Raw genomic sequence first — 24,296 nt, forward strand, 5'->3', positions numbered from 1 at the left:
ATTTTTCCTCGGAATTTGTTATACTGTATTTATTTTGATTTAAACAAAAGTCTGAAATGCTAAACAAAATTGTCTAATTAGATAAATATTTTACTGAATATATTACTTTCTAATATTAATATAATGGCCTACCTAACTTTATGGCTTAACTTTAAACTATGTTTTGACCAACTTCAATTTTTTCCAAGAAATAACTAAGCTATATCTAGAAGGGCTGTTTGGGCAACTAAAGAAAAATTCTTGGTCCTCGTGACCGTCATATAAAAAGTGTAAGAAATTCAAATGTGAAAAGTGACATTGAGAACATCCTGATCCAAATGCGTTGAAGTGTCCAAAAAAGCTTTTTTCCATTAAAGGCAAATATTACGAGTTTAAAGCCGAACCTTCTTCAAGACCATCTCCAAGTTTTGATCCTCTCAATTGCTTCGTTGTCTTTCTTTGGAATGACGGGAACCATCTGAAATAAAAGATTCGATAATTGATATTAATTAACTTTGGTATTTGAAATTATCTATAGATACTAATAATATAAATATGTTTTCCCAATATCGCCCACCTCTTCTTCAATATATCCCAATCCTGGTCATATTGTGCATCTATAACTGTTATCATTTGAACAGATACAGACTACTAAAATACGAAATGAAATTAAAACACTGTTTGTATGTTGATTAAATTAGACTAACAAAGCTACAGCATTTAGTTAAATAATTCTTTTTTCATCAATTTTTTAAAATAAAATTCTGCATTTATATAGAAAATAAATAAATCAGAATGTAGAATTTTATATGTATAAAAAAAATACATATGCACGGGAATAAATATTTTCATACCTAAATTGTTTTCTTAATTAAATAATTTAATACCACTCTTAATTATTTAATATTTACTTCGTAAATATTTTAAAAATAACGCCATACTTTTCAAATTGCAAAATTCCCATTAAAATTGTTAAAATATTTGTATCTAGCAATCTAGCATTACTTTATGCAAATAATTTCTTGTACTGTATAGCGTAATGACATATCTTTATATAGTCATTTAAAGATTTTTTGTATTTGGATCACTTTAGCTTTGCAACATGGCTACAATAGAACAAATCGAGCAACACAGAGGAGGAAGGGGTAAAATAATTTTTTGGTTATTTGCGTAAAATTTAGTACGAATATTAAAATATTTATGTTATTCTACGGTAGGAGTTAGCGTAATTAATGCGCGATGTCAGATATGCAAGAGACAAGCTTGGAACGATTATTATGGGAACTTCCTTTGCAAAAATTGTTTGCTATTTTTCGTGCAATCAATGAAGAATAGAGAAACCTACGAATGTTTCGCATCCGCAATGTGTCGTTTTAGTGTAAAAGCAGATATAAGAGCGTGTAAGTTTTGTTTATTAGAAGAAATGTTAATAATACATTTAGATCCAAAGAAATTTGGTATAAATGGAAACACCTGGTTCTTGAAAGAAAACGTAAAGAACTTGAGAAAAATACAGCCGAAGGTATGTCAAATTAAAACTTTTTTGCTTGAGTTTTGTGTGATTTTTTATTTTTGGTTATTTTTAAATTGTCTTTGTAAGGAACCAATAAATTTGGAAGCAGTTCAAGAAGTGTTATTGTTTAACAAGCGGTTCAAACAGAAGTCGGGGATTTTTAAAATGTGGATGGATTTTTTTCCTCCTCTAAGAAAACCATCAGTAGGCCAACTGGTAATTCGGTTATTCTTAATCTATTAAATATTTCACACGGTAAAGTAAAAGATTGCATATTTTAACAGAGTGCTTACTTAGAAAAATGTGAAAACAGAGCAATTGCAGTTTTCTTCGCAGAAGAATCTTTGCATCTTCATGATGTACTGAAGATTGAAGATCGATATTTCGATCCTTACAAATGTGATGTAGCTCAAATTCAATATCTCACAATTAAGTTGTTGGAGTTCGTACGTCTATTAAACCAGGAGGTTGCGGAATTTAGCATTCCTGACCATCTGAAAAAATCCTTGATATATTTTTCAGGCAAAATTATTATTATTATTATTTTCTTAAGTAATAGTTCTTATTTTTGAAAGTTAAAATATATATTTGTATATTTTTAGGAATAATGGATCGTGACTTAATAAATAGAGAACTGCACATAAAGCTTGCTGAAATTGCAGTTTGGTTGAGATCTTACAGAAATCTAGCAGAACAACTTAAACAGGAATTTGATGTGGATGACTACCAATGATCGACAATTTAATACGATTTCTCCCTTTCTTTTTTAAGATTTGCAATTACCTGTTTTTATCTTATATTAAGGAAAGCAATATTACTATAAGGCTTCTTTTTCTAATGTTTTCTAAATGTTTAAATTGCAAAAACGTTTTTTAATTTTAAGCAATGTTAGTATCATTCTAACGACTTTTAAACTCTAATTTTAATCTACAAATTGACGTTTTAAACAATTTATTTTCTGAATTATAAAAACTTTGAACGTTTTAAAGAAGAATTTTTGTACAAAAAAAGTCGAAATTTTTCGAAGGGAAATATAAATGATACCGAATTTAGATTTTAATGTAAAACATTAAAGGATTAGTAATATGGAAAGAACACACAAGTAATTTTTCTGTCTTCTAAGATGATTTATTTCGACGAATTTAGATATATAAACTTAGATAATTAAACTTTACGCCAATAAAAAGTATTTTTTAAGTTGTTCGTTACCGTTTAATTTTATATTTTTTACAATTTGGGGGAATTGAATACGTTTTTTTGCCAGATACTTTATCAAAATTGAATCGATTTATAACGAATGATAGTAAGTTTGACAGGCACACGTATCCATCATTTTATACGTATATACACATCATACGTGATTTTCATTCCGATAGATTTATTTCCCTCATTCAATTTCTATCACTTGTCTTCCTTTTTAATTTATCAAACTCTATCATATTTTTTAAACTGTAAAATATACAAAACACACTTCGATTTTAAATTACTTTTTTATATTCGCCGATAATAAAAATATATTTATTACGTAGATAAAGATGGATAATGGAGTTTAAGCACTTTTTTTTTCTTTGGTCGTTTTTCATAACTTTTCTTATCGTAATCAGATTATTTTAATCTCTGTATTTGTCTTTTTTAAGACATTATTTACGTATTATTATGCGAAATATAAAATTTAGTTTTTATCCAAGAAAATTAATGTACCGTTTACGTGATAAAAGGAGTATTTTTTAAAAAAATTTATTAAAATTATATTGGTGATTTAACTTCAGAAATGAGTAATAATGGTTGTTTTCAAGTTTTAATACATTTCATCTCCGACAGAGGACGCCAATGTTAACGCTGCCATTTTATTATTTTTATCAGTAAAAAGGGGAAAAAATAAATATGAATTAATTTAATTTGGATTAGATTTTAAGAAATTAAACATTTTTTAAATTTTTTTAAAATTATTAACAAAACTGGAAAGTGTATATTTTCAATATCTGGTTTAATTATTTAAAATATCAATAGAATTTTAAACTTGATGTCTCAGTTGAGATTTAATCGGCTCGAAAGGGCGATAAGTTTCCACAAAATGGATGGATCGATTGAAATTTCAAAGAGAAGGTCGATGACGATCGCTGGATTTGATCATTTTATTTCTATCGATCAATAATCTTTAGGGATTTTTTAAAAGATTCCCGATCGAGTTCAAATTCTGTGTTTATACATAATTTAGGCCTGTAATAAATGGATGCGTACTTCACACGTAACCTTTAGTGTAAATTATATTCGGCCCAGTGAGGCTTTTCACTTCTGTTAAAATTCGATAGCGATTATTCGACTAGCCTATCCGATTATCCGTTATCCGCCCGAGAGAAACTAGAACTAAGATTTTCGTAAAAGGCCACACTGAATCGAAATTTCGATTGTGAATTAAATTGACCGATAAAATAAAACGTCTCGGGAAAACTGCAAAAGTCTCATAGTTTATTATTTTCTATAATATTTTACATCAATTATGCTCTGTAAACGCGTATATTATTTTTCTTAAGCTTTTTAAATTACGCTGTATACGTTACTTTAAACATTTTATTGCATTCTTCTAACTTTCCAATGTTTTTTTTATGTTTAGAGAACATTATTTTTGTTTGTTTAATTAATAATAATAATAAGCAAAATAATTTATTTTAGCTATATTGTCGTTTAGTTTTAAAAAAAGGGGGAAAATGAACTGTTTCTAGATATTAATTAAATTTTCTGGATAGTTATATTAAGTTTTTAATTAATTTAATTTCTATTATTAATGTATATTTTCGAAATATATATTTAAATATAACATTGCATGTATGTATAAGATAAGAAGATGTCAAACAGTCATAAAATAAGTTCAACAAAACAACCAAGTCAGGAGCTTCAATCATTAACGTGTAATATATCGTGCCAATATCCATCATCCATTTATTCGGTATATGTAATCCTATCTAGTTATTAATCAGAAACTGAGACAAATGAGGTAAAGGAAAACGATATTGTTAACGTTGTAAGGTATTTTACTTACTTTTTCGGGAAATAATGCAGCTAATTGCTAATTATCCTAGAGAATTGTATTAAAAAAATTTTAAAGTACAAAAAAAATTGTCGTTCGTCTGGACAACCGGAGAAGACCAGTTTGAGGTTTATGTTTGAAGAAATGCCTGGCAGATAATGTTTCCCGATAAAACTTTTAAACGTGGAAGAGAAAACTGCTCTTTTGTTATTAAACATGGTTCTTGTCGTTAAAGGAAGTGCAAGAGAACAGAAAGGAAAAGGCGATTTTAATAAGAACTACTCTACCGCTCGTTTTAACGCGTACGGCAGAATTTCTAATAAAATATATTTTAATATTTCCCAAATAATCCGTTTTGTCTTTTTAATACATCATGCGAATAAGTTTTGACGTCACCATATAATTATGTTTTGTCGGAAGACGTACTTTCGTCGTCGCTGTCAAGATGCAATTCAGGCGATGATGGATATCCATGATTTCTCTCCTTTTAAAATATTTTGACGAATTAAATGCGATAAACGAAGAAAATTTCGATTTTATTTTCCAAACTTTAATGGAAGAAGTCGGAAATATGCCAGGTGGCCTCATTATGTTTGATTGAGTCCAAACTATGCAACTCTTCCCATTTTCATTTATTTATATAAATATTCTAAAGTTTTAAATAGCATTCGACGTTGCTATACGTCGTTTAAATTTAAATCTGAAATTATTTTTTTTTATTTTTAATGAAAAGATGCTTTAGAATGTGAAAAAACGCAGCCATTAATATTCGACACGTGGCATGAATGGCAATTAGTATTTTTCTTAAAATCTCTTTTAAGGATTTCATAAAAAGTTTTTATAACTTCAACAGCGTATTTTTAAGGGAATTTTAAATTTAAAAGATGATATTTTCCCTTCTGTTCGTGTTTATCTTTCTCTTTAAAACGATATTTAACTTGAATTTTTCAACTATCTTCGAAAGTCGATGCCATCTTTTGGCATGTCATTTCCATTTGCCACAGAAGGATGACTGCAGATAAAAAGTTTGTTGTGTGATCCGAAAATACTTTTTAAATATCTTCATCTATGACATTTCCAACTATTTTCCTAATATTCATAAAAGTATATTTTTAATGCAATTTCTGATCGAATTCGAGACTTTTTTTCATTTGCAGAAATCGCTATCGCGTGAGATCTTTCCAATGGAAATGATTTCTTTCTACTGTTATACACTTATAAATTACGACAGAAACATTTTCATTTTAAAATCTTACAATCCTATTGTTCGTACTAATTCACATACATATCATATTGTTCTGCGTAATAAGGACAAGTTAATAAAGTTTAAATATGGACCAATAGATGCTTTATTAGGAGATAAAGGTGGGCTTAACTGTAACACCCTCCTAAATTCTGTGTAAACAGTTTTAAAGGGACTTGTTTTTGACTTTGATAGCGACACACGTCGTAAAAATGATCACGAGAGTAGACACGCAGGCCATGAATTGTCACGATGGCTCGGGCCACAATTAGACGTCAAAGGGTGTCGAATGACGGCAACTCATCAAGGAAAACATCCGGGCCTAATATGTATGCTGATGCTCTCTCAGGATGTCGGGATATCACCCGTAGCAACCGGCTGTTAGTGCGTCATTAGACCGCCAGAGGGAGCAGCAAACGTATACTAACGTCGTGCATTCTCTGCAGAAGCTCGAGCCGAAAGAGTGCACGAGTTGTGTTTGTGTATTCCCAATTCTGTCAGGATTTCTCTTCGGATCCCATCGGCTGATTGTGAAAAATGTGAGTAACTATATAAATAATTACATTTCCACTGCAATATAATTTTTTTTTTAATTTAAAATTAACATATCGTCAGATCGCTTGTGTAAATAAAGGTGCCGTATATATACATAGTGGTATACTTATCCGCATCACTCCGACTAAAAACTATGAATACCGTGCCAAAATCCCTTTAAACTCTTTTTCTATTATCTGTTAGCTTCACGCAGCATTCTGTTTACGAATTGATGAGAATAAAATTTGTAGAAAATTTCTAGAAAAACCATCGAACGTGTTCAAACTAGCAAAAAAAAAAAGAAATTGAAAACTTAATGATTAAAAAAACTACTCAATTTAACTAACTTCAATGGAGATTTTATCGAAACTTTGATTAATTTCTCGTAAGTACAGCATTAAAATAGTTATAAATAGAAAGAGATATGCGAGAATTTTATCGCCAGTTAGTGTAAACGGCGTGAGATATTTGTAATAATGAGTTATCGGCTCTTTTATCCTTTTGGAGTAAAGCCAAATGACAATCGAATAAATTCTGTTGAGAAGAAATTCGCGCATTGAAAATTTCAATTCTTGTAAATTGGAAGATTTTAGTCAATTGGATGTGAAATGTTCCCCAAAGAAACATTATGTTGTGGTTCTTATTTGGTGACAAAGCACTTCTGTCATAGTCGATATCGTGGGGTCATTGTTGTCTTGTCTTTTTTTTTATTAAATGTCATCTCAACATACAATATTACACGATATTCTTTTCATTAAATTCTCTATAAAATATAATTTTATATATGTTTACTGCTAGCTACGGTGTATTCATTTTTCTTCTTTTTTAAAATAGAATTTCGCTTAATAAATTAAAAATCTTTTTTTTTATAAAGTAACCTTTAATTCCACTCGAAGAAATCGTCGAGTTTCTTGCGCTGTGTTAATCTTCCGGAACTGGATTATTGATATTATATAAAAGATACTTCTGCGAAAATATGATTTTTTATTCGAGAATATTTGGAAATTTCTCCTCGGATGGGAATAAATTTCGCCAGGAATCTGATTGCTACGGATAGAATCCATGTTTCATTCATCTGCTTGACATCACTTCTGGTGGAATGCAGGCAATTTCCCTTCTATCTTCTGTCATTGCCAAAATGTCTGCTTAAGACAACTAAAAAGATTTATTGCGATCAGAATAAGTATGTCATTAACGCAAATATTGTCGAGACAATTTTTATATAAACGATCATTACGTTGGAAAATTTAAACTGAAAGAAAATCATTTGCTTAGTAGACAACTGGAAACGAAAATACTATAGGCTACTTAAGTATATCCTCCTCTTTTTTTACTTTATATTGACGTATTTTCCTCTCCAAAATCAAATATCTATCGCCTACTCAAAAAACTTTTAGTTTTGTTGCGATAATTGTATCAATTGCATCACGTTTCTTTTGAAATCTCTTGAAAAAAATCAGCAAATTTTGTCTAGTTTCTCTGATTTATCAGCTGGGAATAAGTTCTTCCAATGCTTACATTATTAGATCTATAATGTTTATCATGTTTTATAGAATTCGTTTCCGTCCAATCATAAGTTGCATCGTTGTCTCTTCCACTTCCTGTTCTTTCAGAAAGAGAACAACGCACGGGATAACATTTTTCTTCCTTTTTTTCGTATTAAGTAGTTCGATAAATGACAACTCGTCCATAAATCAAAAATTTATCGGAAATTTAATTTTATACATCTTTTTGCACTTTCCTATACACAAACAGTAACTTAAATCTTTCTGCCGAGAAATTTTACTGCGATAAAACTACAATTAAGACCGAAAAAAAAAGGAAAAAATGTTTTATTTATTGTTTTATGTTTTCTAAATACTAAAAAAAAAAATAAAATTTAAGAATAATTTAATTTATTTTACGGTAAAATGTTTTTTTTTTCTTTTCTTTTCGGATAGAGTTCTTACATCTTTCTACGGAAAAAATGTATAAAATCCAAATTTATAAATAATAAAACGAATAAAATATATATAAAAATATTAAGATAGTGTCGAATTGATCCTCAGAAAACCGTAAGAAAACATAAATCTGATGCTACTTGAAAAATATTTATCTTCCTACTTTCATCCAAACTTTGTTTTTCTGCAATTGTTTTATCTATTATAATAACTAAATTTCTCTCTTGAGATTTTTACAATAAAAAATTCCATAGTAAAATATTCGATTTTCACAAATAAACTGTAGGCTGACACTTATGTAAAATTCATATAATGCTTTCATATTAATATTAACCTGCATGACTTTTCAAATAGTTAAAAACAAAGAATAGCTCACTAGAGACATTTTATTCGACAAATTTTCTATTCAATTTTCTTAAATTGATTGATATAAATATTTGTTCTTGACAAAATATTTGTTTTATCTTATTTTCAACTTAGTAAAAATATTTACTTTAATCGAATTTGTTTCTGCGAATTTGCATTAAGTTACTATAAAAATAAGAGGGAAAAAATTATTAAATAACCAAATGTTAAAAGTTTAAAGGATACTCTTTCAATTTTATATACAGTATTTTAAAAAAACACGTTTTCTAGTCGAGTTTGATAACCTTGCAGCTAGAATAAAAGGATTAATCTGAAACAGATTGGCTGTTAACACGAACCAAATGCAGTCTAGCGAAGAAAATGAACTTGATCAATCGTATTTTTCATCTGTCATTTTCTTCCAAACGAGGATTTTCACTTGTAAATATAAGTAAAACATTGTAAAACCCAAGTAAAACAATATAAAAAATATTCGTTTATTTAAGTAAATTGATCGTTTACAAATAAAATAATTGGTTAGACAATTATATAATTATATTAAATACGGTATGACATCTACTGCAAATGACAATCTCTCATAAAATTTAACATTTTTAGGGTAATATGTTTAAAAATTCTGAATTAATTAAATAATTTATCTACTAAAATAAATATTTTAATATTTAAACCTACACATGACTGTTGATAAAACAAGTTTATTGACTAAAAATAAAATGTAGGCTAATTAAATATTCATTTGTAGTTGATGAAATTTGAATTCTTTAATAAAAACACAAGATATTATACTCAAGTCTTTAATTATGTACTGTTTTGTGCAAATGTTCATAATAACAATAACAAGTTTTAAACTCTAATATAATTAAATATTTGATAAGAAATAAATTTTATATTTTAAGATAAACTTTAATTAATTACTACTCAATTTAATATTAAGTAAATTAATTAAAGTAATAAATAATAAGCTCAATAGTTGATATCAGATATCAAAATTCTTCCTGCATCAATTCAATTTGATTGTTTCAAGCTTAATAATTAGTTAATTAGCATTTTCTTCGCATATTTCTTTATAAATAACCTTTGATATAATAAACTAATAAAAGCAGAAAATGTGTTGTTAGTAAACATTATAAATATTCCGGATAATTTTTTCCAATTTCCATTTTTTCCAAAAAATATTGTATATAGTGCGTGTTATGTGATAAGAAATAAGGTAGAAAAGAGGCCACAATAATCTAGTATATTGATTAAGTCGATGTTATCGTTCTCCTTTACTTTCTTGAGGGAATTAGTACATCAATTAGTCTTTCGAACAGAATTTGATATATATAAAAACCCGATTTTAATGTTGGAATGTAATATATTTTCAGAGAGTATCTATTTTACGAAGAATTAATGACATCTGGATTCTTGTTTGTCAGCTACAGCTTATATTATTTACAAAATAGCACCTGTCAATTGCATTCGCAACACTTTATCTCCATTCTTAACTTTAATTGGCTCGTACTACAATAAATTATTACAGGAAAAAACAGCTTAAAAAAAAGACTAAAGCTGTAAACTTTAACCTTTTATTCGAGATTCTATAAGCTATATTAGTATTTTTTTAAATAGAACGGTGCTTGTTAACAAGTTTTTTTTGTAATGGGTAAATGGATAGGGCTAATATTTTCTCAAAAAAAATTAACAAAAAAAAGCTTTCTTGTAAAAGTTTTATCTATAGAAAGTATTGAAAATTTGTATTGATAATTCAGTCAACAAAGATTACTCTTAGGGTGGAGTATTGAAAATAAAGAAGCGAGCACTCTTTCAACAATACCTTCCGTTAACCTTTAATATTTCCTGTTCTTTCTGAAGATTGCAATTTTCTGAATATGAAGGCAAAATTGATCTAAAGAGTCTACAACTCTTATAAAAAAAAATATAAAAAAAGAGGCGGAAATAATGCAAGATCAGTTGTTATTGATCAAAAATAATTCTGATCAATTCCTTTCATTATAAATACAATTTTAAAGTTCCTTTCGAAAGATATTTCTTTGCTATTTCTTAAGATATATTGATTGCTTTTTTCTTTAGTCCAGTTACAGCTAACGTCCTGTCAGTATCTAATTTAATAGAGAAATCATCACTTTCTAGACACTCGAAAGGGGGAAAGAGTTTTCTCCTTTCGAAAAAACAGAGACGTGATGCAAAGTTCTTTACCTCGTTACTTCCAGATTAATCTTAAATAGCGTATCTTAATCTCGACGAATAAGACATTTATAGAATACCAAATGTATAAATTTCGAGTAAACAAACTCATTTTTAAATGATTTCCCCCCGTTTTTTTTAAAAATTAAATGTAATGTACGGCAATGGTTTGTAATTACTTTACATTCTTAAATTATTTTTGCTATATCTAACTAAAAAAAAACAAACTAAAATCAAATTGACGTTTTTTGCTTCTCTGTTTTAAATAAGTTTTTTGAATTTATCTAGGCGATGTTATTATTAATTTTCTTTACATTTATATAGAAAATATAATGAAGTGCAAATTGTGAAAAAAAAAAATTCAATTCAAAACTTGAAATTTTGACAAATATTTCAAGTTCCTTCTAATTGATTACAGGCAAATATATACTTGTGTTTTAATGAATTCAGTCCAAGTAGAAATGAAAATACCCATATTCTGTACTTTTTGAAGATTAATTAGGTTTGTAAATTAAAATTAAATTGCTGTTGTTTGTCTACGTTTCTAACGCGGTTTTCTTTTCCTCTGTTATTTTATAAAGCTGTTCCTTTCCTGAAATATTAAAAGAAAATTATTAAAAGAAAGAACATATTAATTAAAAGAAAATTTACTAGCTTCTACAATAGGTTTAATGTTTAAAAAATGAACAAAAATTTATTTATTGAAATGACTTTTATGTGTATTTAGATAATTAAAATGAGTATTAATTTACATTTTATTTATTAAGCGTCTAATTCTATAAATAAAGTAAGAAGAAAAATACCATTAAATAAACAGTATGAAAGTTTAATAAACATGTAAAGATCTTTATATAATATACTATAAATTATTATTGTAAATCGTATAAAAATTACCGTAAATGGTAAAAGGTATAACGATGAGATGTCGAGCGGATATAATATATATAGACAACATTAATACTGCATGAGTTTTCATAATATTATAAATATATTACATTCTATATGATATCTTTTTTATTTATATCTGATATAAATCAAAAACTAAGTAGAAAAATTCATAAAATCTTGAAAAATAATAATAATTCGTGTATGGCTGAAAAGATAATAAACATATAAAGAACCGTAGATTATATAACTGTTTAAGAATTAAATAAACATTTGAAAAGCACGTAAAATTCGTAATAATAAATTGTATTTAAAAATTTTAAAGTGTATTTATAAAGATATTTACAAAGCATAAGCCTACAGCAAGTTAATTTCCTTTTTATTATTATTTTCTAATGACTTCTACATATTTACGAAACAGTTTATAAAGAAAAGTTTAAATAAGAATAAAAGGTGAAGAGAAAATATATATTTATCTACAGTTTTAATTTGTATATAGAAAATGTGTATTTATTTTTAGCAATAACATTTACATATTATAGAAAATTATAAGACGTGAGAAATTAGAACCATATAATAGCATTAATTTTTCACGAATGGTGCAAAAACAAGGAAGTTAAATGAGAAAATCGAATGATGGATGCTATTTACAAAGAACCCATTACAGTAGAGTATACGAGGCAACAAATTACCAAATATTAATAAACGGGTTAATGGAGTTAACGTAATTTACAGATCGATCAAAGACCGAATTGCTTCCATTCAACCAATCATTCTGCTAATTAAGAGTGAAGTAGACTTAAAGAGAATTAGTCTCTCGGTCTATAGAAAATGTAAGGTTTTGTTGCTAAGATATCCATTCGTTTAAATATTTCCACTGAATGGTTGGCCACATGTTTAACCAACGGTGATTGATGAGGAAAGTTTATTTAAGAAAAGGATTGGAAAGTGATTAATTGTACAGTACGACAGCAAAAGTAGAAATGTTAAGAAAAGGAAGTAGCAATAAATAAAGATCCTATCGATAGTCTATTAGTGTTTTTGGCAATGTTTCATTTTTATCGGAAGGAAAGACTAAGAAGTCATCTTTACATTAAATGCTAGAATAGTTTCCTTTAATGCCACCAAATCTGTCACTTTCATTACTTTTACTGCTCCTTCATTAAAAAGCTCCGCTGCTCACAAAAATAATGTCCAAACTTCTATAAAAGCTTTGCAGATAATCGCATCGTAAATCATAAGAAATACTTGTTACGAATTAATCTAATGCATTTACAATTGCCATGCTTAGAAATGATGAACACTCCTTACACGAAACTAATCTAAATCGCGCTTTCTGATAAACTTAAGTCGAGTTGTGTAAAATATTAAAATAACGTTGAACAAAAACGATCTTTTCCATGAAACACTGTATAAAAAATTACGGATTAAAGTAGAGCCGGGTATTTAAATATGAAAATTCTCCTGATATTGCTTAATTTAAAAAAAAAATAACAAGTGTATTCTAATTATTGCACGACCTGAGGTGTTCTCGCTTGGTGAGATATTATAAATGGTATCAGTTCTTAATCATTCGGCTTTACATAATGAGAATTGTATTACATTGCAGAGTTCGCTGGTTTTTTTTAATATTATTTTAAAAATTTGAACTACTTTCGCATATTATAAAGTGCTGTTAAACGTTGAAAACTTACATCTGGCAGAGGATTAAAATAGGAAACACTCCAAAAATAATGATATTAATATATAAAATATATAACGAATTAATTCTTTTTCAAAAATTTGTATAAACTTTTAAATGTTTTATCGAATTTACTCCGTTTCTATATATCCCAATGTTATTAAAGTTAGTGAATTTGTTCCCTTGATGTATACGTTCAGTCAATTAACTAGATGCATTCGGCAAAGAAAAAACAAATGGAAAAATATTCTATTTATACTGTTTATAAAATATTATATATTTTTATAATTAAATAATAAATCGAATATGTTTCGTTTGAAATTTTCATTACTTTCGCATAAAATTTTGGACATTTATCAAAACGAAAGTTTATTTATATTTAAATATTTGATGAAATATCTTTCATTTGATTTTTTTTTTGAAATTTTGAAATGATAACACTGTTATTTTTTACGTGACAGACGTGAGATATAATTATTTAGTTTATGAGGAAAGTAAAAAGAGGTGTAGGAAAGCACTCCTGGAGGTAGATCCAGTATAAAATCGTGGTGGAGATTTTTTTGCTCAACTGGCAACTGGCCAATAATCGATTGCATTCTTGTCGTTAGATCAGAGCCGAGTTGCGATCTTTTCTAATTAATATTTGTTTCTGGAAAATAGTGAGCACGAGAGCATCCATGTATTACATTTGCAATTAACGCCTAAGTGCTGATTAAATTAATCTAGCTGTAATGGGCGACAAATTTAATTTTGTGAGAAAATTCTATAAAATGCATTTTTTACCATTCATTTTTCGGATGAAATAGCAATTTTTCTTCTGTATTAGTAACGTTGGCAAAGGATATTTTTGCAAAGTAAAAATTTTTAAAGGAAAAAAAAACAGAAATGTTAATATGTTTATATATCACTTACATGCATGATCAAATAGCTGGAAATTCAATTGTGAAGTGCAGAATAGCTTCACTGCGTTTAACAATTGTGTAATTGATCAAATGTTTCAATTGAATGAAATGTTTAATTTCAATACGTTAAAGTGTATCGGAATATAATAATAAGATTCAAATCTAATGAGGAATTGAAAGAAAAAATAATGAATATCATCCATGGAAATAAGTAGAATAGGTAATTCAGACGATAATTCAAGTGGATAGCAACCACAGATGCCAGTAATGAGATAGTTTGAAATAACAGCATTGAAAAATGGCACAACTTATTGAATTTTTGTCAAATTACATACGATTCCATCATAAATTGGAAGAAAGTACTTAGCGTATCAGTAAAATTACTTTGAAGTTGTTATCGAAATTTTATACAAATGAAAAGATAGTTTATGGATTTCATTATTTGAAAAATTATGGAAATAAATTGCTATTTTAAGAACAAAAACCGTCTGCAAACCCTACTTAATCATTATGATAGTCATTTCCAAGTTAATCTGAAGATTAGGTCTATAGGTTATTTCTATAAAGCAAACGAGCATATATATTATTATTATAAATCTATATAAAATTTTACTTTTTGTTACAACTTCAGCAATGATATCGATCAAGGTCTGATATACATCCGAACCATGGAAAACTTTCAAGAGATACGGAAAAAAGGGAGATTTTTTTCCGAGATTCTTTGTTCGAGGTACAAATACTAAAAGATAAATTTAATGATTTTTTAAAAAAACGTTTCTTGAGGCAATCGACCGATGTTCATGACAGGAGAATAAAAAATAATAGTGAATCTGTCGATGTTTTGGTAACGCCATATGAAACCGTCGGTCGCTTCAGTTGCTTTTGCTTGATTGCCAACCAAATACAATAATAAGGTTTTCATAACAAGCAGAATGAGTTTGTTATTAGCAAACTTGGAGATGAATAACGCCTCGAGCTAACTTGGTGCATTGAACCTGGTCTAGTGAAGAAAAATAAGTTTAGCAATGTTCATTTTAAACTTGAAATCTCGAGTTCATTATTAATGTTGTTCGAAAGCACTTTTAATTCTCTTCAAAAATGTTGATCTTATATCATCGAATAAGTCAATTTGCTTGGGGGGCTTCTTGGATTTGTTCGAAATCCACAATTACGTAACTTCTCACTTGATACATTTATTAATATTTTATGTTAATAAACAATAACGCAACTAGTTTTTAGCACTTTAATATAAAATAAAAAATATCTCTTCTAGTTTGTGAATAAACTTAAAATGATTAAATTTGTAAGAAATTCGGAATTTTTATGAGATAGAATGAGGTTATAAGAATCATGAGCTATAACTTACCTAACCTCTAGAATTTGAGTTAGTTTAGAATAAAAAACAAACTGATTTAGAGTCAAAAAGGTCTAATGATCCAAAATAATAAGAATCTAGAATTTATTTGATACTCATACTAAATCATAATATCGATATATCAATTGAAAAAATTAAGATTGAGATTACGAAATGATTTAACTCTTTAAAAATCAGAATTTAAATAAAATTGTGATGGATAATATCGATTTTAATGCAGAACAATTCAGAAACCCATTAAAATTCTTTCAGTATTTGTTATTAACTCAAATATTGAATCTAGTATTATTATTATCATTACAGTATTCATTATATCGACTAATAAACTGAAAAAATTTATTTTCTCCATTTTACTTTTTTATTATTCCCCATGCAAATGGGATTTACCAAAAAAACATAAAAATCGAAGTCACTACCTACAAACAAATAATCTCTTTATATGAAATCGTAAACGTTGTCTAGTCGTAAATTTGGCATTCTAAGGTGAAAGTTGGGAGCATTTAATTTTTGTAAACATGTTTAAATGTATTATTTAGAGCTCATAAGCGGTGTTAATGACTGAAAGATAACGACTCAATGAGATGAACATTTCTGAGGTATGAACACACCAACTTATTTTAGTTTACCCTTGAAAATAGGGATAAGTACATGATAAATCCCATCAAGATTTTCCTTTAATTAGATACCCTATTAACAATGATAAAAATATCTTTTTCGAAGCCAAATTCCGACGTTTAACACAACTATGGGGCAATAGATACAGTGTTATAAATTTATAAGTGAGGCCCTGGCCCCCCTTATAAATTTATAATACTGTATCTATTGGCGAATGTGTATAAGTATATAATAATAATTATTATATAAGAATGTATGGCATAGAAATAAAAGAATATTTTCTGAAAGGACAGCGAAGGGTGACCCAGATGCGATCGTAACCACAGAAATGGCCAATGGGAACGAAAAAGACAATGAACAATGTCATCGACGATAAATCGTGAATAACAATTATCAATCAACACCGTTCACTATTGCCATTCCATTTTCATTTTTCGGCGTATTTAAATTAGATTAATAAATAGAAATAAAAATGTTTAATATATGAAATGAAATGAAATTTATATAAGCAATAAATTTCTTATTTAAAAATTTATTTAATACATTTGCTGTAAACATAATAAAATATTGAATTTTCTTGGAAATATAAAGCAAAGATACTTGAACTTTACACTGTAAAAATACGAAATAAAGAAATGGTAGCAAAAATATTAAAACTGGAAGCCATCATGTATTACGTAATAATTTATACTACTACCATCGACTTATTTTCAATTTTCCTAGTTTTTAATGATATTATGTAATATATTTTTCTTGCGGTATTGGGGAATTTAGCTATTTGTAATAATAATTTAAAATGCTGTATTTTAACACCATACATTCCTTTTTTAATCGAATACCTTTGCAGTTGATGAGAAGCGATTTTAATATTGTAAAAAATAATTTATTTGTGAAAAAAATTAAAATTATCTGGAATTAAAAAAAGCTAGTTTTAAGTATAGCAGATTCATCTGGATTTTCTAATGCAAATTATTGAATAATTTAAAAGTTAAATGAATACATTGTTCAGATACCAAATAAAAATATATTACAGAAACCTTCTGCTCGTTAAGAACACAAATTGGATTGATTCTTTTACGTTTTTGTAACTTATTTTTTTTATTATTTATAAATGAATTAATTCTTTTGTATGCTTTATAAACTTTAACTTTGTCATACGAAAACTGATGCTTATATTTAAATATATATTTTCAAAATATAACAGTAATTTATATAAACTTACTCTGCTATGATATGCATTTGTGGTGCAAGAATATAAAATTTTCTTTATGTTTTATGCAATGGAAAACTGCGTTTTTGCATTGATTTAGTAACTTTTTTTTTGCATACGTGTATTTATTGTTAATACACGTTTATTTGCAAAGGGCTGCTATGGCTGCTAGGTTCTCAATCACACGGTATATCACTATTTATATCTCTATAGATTCTTAAGTCTGAGTCAGCACTCTCAAAAAATCAGTTTTAACGATCTGAAATGGATAAAAATACTGGAGCATTTGTTAGAGTACTTTAAGTTATAGTAAGTAGTTTCTATTCAAATTCTTATAATACAAAAGCAAACAAAAACGGAATCCGTTTTAAAGAAAAATCCCGTTTAATGGAGAGTAGCAAAGGCGTATGAGTGAACCTTTCCATTCTTCTCTACTGTTTATTGTGAAAAAAGAAAAAAAATCAGATTTATTATTTGATTTAGCTTATAGTTTTCGAAACAGAATTTCCAGGAAAAAAAATTCTAAAATAATTTTCTTACATATCAAGTTATAAAATGTAATACTGTATAAAAATTAAATGATCCTAAAGTTTTAGAAGAAACTGGAAATATTTCATGTAGAAAATTATATTATCAGAGTCGTCAGTTTATTGAATCAAGAGAACTCGAAATAAATATTAAATAAAAGCAACAGAGTTGATTCCATTATTTTCCTATGTTTATTTGCCTGTGCATAATTGAAAACATCAATGCATTTGACAGATGGATATCAAAATATAAGGTGTAATAACGGAAATCCCAAAATAGATGAACGATATATTCATTTTAATAATTTACTAGAAAACTTTATTTCAAAAAATTACTGTTTTAATAAATAATATTTTTGCAATAATAAGTAGAGTATGTTAAAGTATACCAACAATTCTACATTCAATTGATTAATTACTGGTGTTAAGACACTGCTTTAAGTTGTGGTTTATATCTTATCATTTATATATATATAAGGTTATTAAGTGTTATTTTGTTTTGGTCTTGTAACGTAGGATCAGCTGGGTCCCACCATTATCTCCATTAAAATGTTATGGTTGACTCTTTACTTTTCAATGGCGCCATTAAAAAGCACTTCGGTCGAGGTCGGAAAAACACCTTTCTTATAAATTATGAATAATATTTCTATTATTTATGCAACAAGTGATTATGAACTGATAAGTTTATTTACCAAAGTTGCAACGTATATAATAAAATATTTATTTTTTTAATCAAGTTTGTTTACACTAAAAGAGAAACCATGTCATCTCGCTTAGACCTTAATCTTCGATATCCGCATTAAATATAGGACATATAAAAAAATAAAATGTTAATCTAAAGTTTCAATATTGTGTCACAGTTTGAATTATACTCTTATATTTTATAAGTTACGAAGACATTTTTACTTTTTTTTCGGTTTACATAGCTTAAATTTTAATGAGAATTTCAGTAGTCGATGGTAAGAAAATACTGATCGTCTGTACTAATATACAGTATATGTTTGATCCACTTTGGAGATTGAGAAGCAAAGTCTAGCTTTTTCTCCTCCTCTGCTGGAAATGGTTATGTAACACAGTCATCTAGAATAAGTTACTTTGGCAATTCCTTTATTTTTATGACCTAAATTGCTGATTGAAGGATTTAAAATGATTATTTCTATTACTTTGCCACACTCTAACGTAGATAAAGTGACATTACACAACATAAACATTTACGAATATTAAATATTAATGATTATCCAGACTTGATTAATTAAAAGATTATTTGATTAAATTTCGCAATAATTAATTGAATGTAAATAGAAGTTTAAACAATTGCTTGTTTTCTAACACTAAATTCTTATAACACCTACTGAATTACGACGAATCGATTACCTCTGAACGACTAAACTCCACGAAATTATCCGAAGAAACATTACGGTACGTGGAGCAACTTATCACTTATTACGTATGATATATAAATTTTATTTGGAGCTATTTTAACAAATCTGTTTTATTAAATTTTACTTACAAAATAATTTTAATGTTATATTTATCACGAATTTATTACTTATTTATGAAAAGTGATGAGGAGAGTGTGAGCTCATCGTTTTTATGTAAGGAGTGACAAACAGCCACGAGTGGTTCCTGCGGGAGCAATGGAAGATGGGTGGATGTTACCATGACAACGACAACATCATAATGATAGGCTGTGGAAGAAGAGAACGGTTAAGTTACGGGTTCTATGTCGCCCGTCTTTTACCTCGTTTTCTTTTTTAACCATTACAAAAATGACAGAAAAATCGAACGATATTTAGGAATAATTTTAAAATATAAATAAGTTTAGAAGATTAAGCCTTAGAGTTGTCAAATTTGACAATTTACCTTATTTTTGGACATACAAAGGGTAACGATTAAACACAATTTTCTATCTTACAATACGGATTACCTGTTACTTTTCTTATCATAAATAATATATAGATTTGTAGCGTTTTAAAAATTAATTAAATTTTAAGTCTAAAGAAAAGTGTTTGAAATGAGTGAAAATTTTGAAATCGATATGAAAAGCTATTCAAATTTTTGAATTCTTCATCCGTTGTAGATTTAATCAATTCAGTAGTCGTCAATTCATTGTTCTGTTTAACAAAGCGAGTTTTTCATGATTAGAAACTTTCTCGATTATTTATTAAAGCACCAATGAATAAAATACTTACAAATTTATTCAAATTTTAAAATATAACAAGAAAAATTTTTAAATAAATGTTTTTTTCACTTAATTTTTCTTTTATTTTGAAAATTTTGAGACTATAAATTTACTGTACTTTTAGTGATATGATAACTTAGATATGAAATTTAACTTATTAACTTAGATATGAAAAGATGTCTTTCCTTCATTCCCTTATTTAATCTTTATCCTTTATTTAAAATGTTTTATTATCTTCTTTTCATGTAATAGACAAAACGACGTGATGTTTACTTTAACATCATTATTATAATGTTAGATAAACGTTTTGTTTACACACAATTATTAAGGTTTATTAATTTCCGAATTCACTCAACTTTCCTCCGACAATTTAATATTATTACCGTCTCTCTGTGTTCATTAATTGCCCTTAATGATTGCTTAAATATCTATTTTTACGAGTATAGAATGCGATACTAGAATTCGAAACTCAATAAAACATAGCATTTTAATTAAATATAACATCAAATATAATTATTAATAATCGTAAAGATTTGAAAGAATAAAGTGGCATCACTTTAATTAATTTTTACGTTGAAAGAATAAAGGTAAAAGAGAGAGATTTTTATTTATTAATTTGGTTTATAGTTTGAAAATTCATTGAAACTAAGACCGAATCCTTATAAAATGATAAAGGCCAATAATATTAATAGTAAAATGTTAGTTGTGTTTTGTCTCTCCAAATTTCCTTATTATCTATTGCTGTTCTTTCGTATATTTTTATTTAAATTCCTATTTATAAATTACTAATGTAACTGATAATTTGAACTTGGAAGAGTAAACCATACTTTCGAGCAATAGAAAATAGTGTAATTTCCTTATTAACTTATATTTTAAATCGAACTTTTTCTCGATTGTATATTTATTTTAATTTATAAATGAAATGAAAATCGAAGATAATTCAATTCGGTATGTTGGCATAATCTTCTTAAACTATATCGATTTATTCTACTCAAACTTTTACATGTATCAATCACAAATAATGGTTCCGATGTCGGAATGATTCTACTACTTGAAAAAAATAGTTTTATTCAGTGACTCACCATTTATTTTCCAGACGTTTTCCTATTGTTTTCGTCTATTGAAACAAATTACGGACAAACAACGACTTGTTAAATCCGATTAGGTTATCAGTAATAGAAACATCATAGTTTCTTGCGTAGGATGTTTGTACAAAGTCTATTTCATTAATTATAACTTTAGAGTATCTTGATAAGACTTCTAAAAATAACTACGAGTTGTCTTAAATGATATCTGAAAGAATGGAAATTTAAATAATTCTTTTTGTTACAAACTTCTTGACATTTAAACTACATTCGGCTATATTGAAATATGTTATACAATAAGCAATATAATATAATATTATATATATCAGTGCTGTAATATAATTTAATGTAAGCTAATATAATTGTTTAATAGTATGCTAATTATTCAAATTTAACAGCAAGCATAAGCATAAATATAAATCCAATAAATTGTACAGGCTAAATCTAATTGATCTTCTGTTTATAATAATATAATAGTAATAATAGTTAAAGAATCATATATCCTACGTTAGGAAATACTCTTCGTCTATAAAGTGAGGAAGGAATTAATTGGGGTAATGTATTTAAATGTTTAATTCATGTTGAATAACAAAGTGAGATGTTAAGATGTGGTGTGAATCTTATTTGTAAATTACAAAGTAAGGTATTAGGTTGCTAAATCGTTTAATTAACAGATTAGATAACAGAAATTTTATTTGTAAAAGTATTGGAATCTGAAAAGGTTAACCCGCGATGGGATCGAGTTTCTACCTTAATTGAAAGTGTCAGCTGATAACGATCTAACTCAGAAACCTAACATCTAACATAAGAAAATTAACTTCTAAATTAATAGCATAAGTTTTTCTCATAAAGTGTTCAAACAAAATTTTTTTATTGTCAGAAATAATTATAAAAAGAACTTTATCATTTAGCCGATTTTTTATATTTAAGGTTTAAAACCGATAATTTCGCCACATTTCTACAAGATAGACTATAAATTCAATAAGCTTCCAGAGAGAGTTTAGTTACGGGACTAGTAGGAATATTATGAAACACGGTTGAATATCATAAAAGTCGAAAATTCTGGCAAACTATCTTACTTTGGCAAAATAAGAGCGATGATTTCCCCCAAGAATAAGCTCGTACCATAAACTATGCGTGCTATTTCCAATATTTTCTTTAAAAAACTGGCCAAAAGTGTACAGTTTACAAATGCATACAGAATATAAACAATCGCTCGTTTAAATTAAGTCTTCATAATAATAATTTTCCGATAAAGCTCGTGCATTTATGTTTCTTAACTGTATTAAATTTAATCGCTTACAAAATCTTCTCAATAATTTCAATTTGATACTAATTACTACAGACAATCGTAATCCTATTTAGAAGATAAAATGGTTGTTATGCTGAAGTGATCGTGTTTAAAAAGCAATCAGACATGACAGAATGTAGTAAGACTCTGCATAATTCCTAATTAACGACACCTAAAATTTTTTCTTACAAACATTTACAAGAATTTCTATCTTTTTGGTTTACTATTAAATTAAAAAATAAATTAAATTAAAATTATATAATTTACATTATTTTTTGATTGATTAGCAAAGAAGTAATAGAATGTTTTTAGCTTCTAAAAATAGGAATTTTACAAATTATTTTTCACGAAAACAATAAAAATACACAAATAAATGGAAAATAACCATATTCAATTTTTGCTTATCCTGAGTTTTAACCCAATCAACTTTGTTATTATTATTTATAGAGATAAATAATTCATGAAAATTCTCTAGTGTAATATCACTTTAATCAAGTATTTAGAATAATAGCTAAAAACACTTTTATTCAATAATGGGTTTTACAAATTTTCCACAACTTTTCTATCAAACAACGCCCAATTAGGTCATTTAATGATATATTGTTTACTAGATGAGAGGCAATGTTTACTCAAAGACAATAATAAACTAGACCTAGTAAACGCTTATATCCATATGGGCGTGTCTCGTCTCTAGACACTTGAACGTAACGATCCCAATGTTAAAGTAATTAGTTTTAATTAGAATTAAGCAAAATTCGCGGGAAAAAAGGCGCTAAAGACACCTTTGCGAATTATCAAGTTGTAATTCGTTAATTGTTCTTAGAAATCAATAAGATAGTTTCATTTAAACGCAATTTGTAATTAATTTCGGGCGCGAAGATTAAACGGAATTTAAGAAAAGTAAACGTTTTAAATGAAATTATTACTTAATTAGAGCCAATTAAACAATATTTTTAATTTATTCAATATTACTTTAATAAAATAATAACAATATTAATGTATATTTTATCAAAATCTTGTTACTAATATGCATAGTAAATTAAGTATTTTAGAGACTGTTAAAGCTTTACCGAAATTTCATTTCATTTCAAAGATTTTAATGAAAAGTATAGAAAATGAAGGCGCTGAAGATTATAAAAAGAATATTTTTTTAATGTTTACAGTTCATAGAAAATTGTTGAAGGAATATCTTTGGCATTACAGAAACTGTTCTTGAATACGAAGTAATTATCCTCGATGTTTATCTTTAATAACATTATCATTAAATATGATTCTATTAACTAAAAATGTTATTATCGATTCTTGATTCGTGCATTTTATTAAAATATAGGCCTATATCATGTGTTGTTATATTTTCGTTTTCATTTTCAAGAATACCGCATAACATTCTGCTGTAAAATTGCCAAAATAGATGTGAAAATCTCTAATATATTACATATCAACAGAAGCTAACTGAATAATAATTTTTTTATATAGAAAATATAGAAAATTGTGAAACATTAAAATTTTATTTTAGAAAATATTTTGGTTATTTTAATTTTGAAAGACTTCAAAATAAAAAATGTTTTTCCTCAATCGAATGCAGAAATTAAATTCTTGCTTACATAATTTTTTTTTGCATGTGATGATGAATTTTCATCGATCCATGCTCCTTTCTCGCTTAAGTTTTTGATTCCTTCAGGCTTTAAAATTTCTTTTGGAGCAATTGCGAATTATTTGTTGTCGATAATTCGCTATTGTAGTTATTGATTCT

At 27.2% G+C, this 24,296-nt stretch overlaps 2 protein-coding genes across 2 annotated transcripts in view; both read left to right on the top strand.

Moving 5' to 3' along the window:
• Positions 1-1,000: 1,000 nt before the first annotated feature.
• On the top strand, positions 1,001-2,907 carry LOC111620279. The gene is made up of 5 exons (XM_023362174.1): positions 1,001-1,124; positions 1,197-1,501; positions 1,580-1,708; positions 1,777-2,014; positions 2,095-2,907. Exons 1-5 carry the CDS (start codon positions 1,082-1,084, stop codon positions 2,223-2,225), a joined length of 846 nt encoding a protein of 281 aa, XP_023217942.1. The 5' UTR covers positions 1,001-1,081; the 3' UTR covers positions 2,226-2,907.
• Positions 2,908-6,211: 3,304 nt separating this feature from the next.
• The window catches only part of LOC111620318 (cyclic nucleotide-gated cation channel alpha-3-like), a 40,828-nt gene continuing 22,743 nt past the window's right edge, over positions 6,212-24,296 (top strand). Inside the window, exon 1 of the mRNA XM_023362237.1 lies at positions 6,212-6,302. The gene's annotated coding sequence lies outside the window, so the exon portion shown is untranslated. The remainder of the gene's footprint in view (positions 6,303-24,296) is intronic.

This window comes from Centruroides sculpturatus, unplaced genomic scaffold, assembly GCF_000671375.1.
Source record: "Centruroides sculpturatus isolate CEXI.00-Female unplaced genomic scaffold, Cexi_2.0 scaffold4, whole genome shotgun sequence".
NCBI lineage: Eukaryota > Metazoa > Arthropoda > Arachnida > Scorpiones > Buthidae > Centruroides > Centruroides sculpturatus.

What these genes read in the sequence shown, in the direction of transcription:
- LOC111620279 (XM_023362174.1), top strand. Translation starts at nt 1,082, where the DNA reads ATGGCTACAATAGAACAAATCGAGCAACACAGAGGAGGAAGGG. An exon ending in TGAGAAAAATACAGCCGAAG is followed by an intron (nt 1,502 to 1,579) that starts GTATGTCAAATT and finishes TGTCTTTGTAAG; the next exon opens with GAACCAATAAATTTGGAAGC. An exon ending in AACCATCAGTAGGCCAACTG is followed by an intron (nt 1,709 to 1,776) that starts GTAATTCGGTTA and finishes ATATTTTAACAG; the next exon opens with AGTGCTTACTTAGAAAAATG.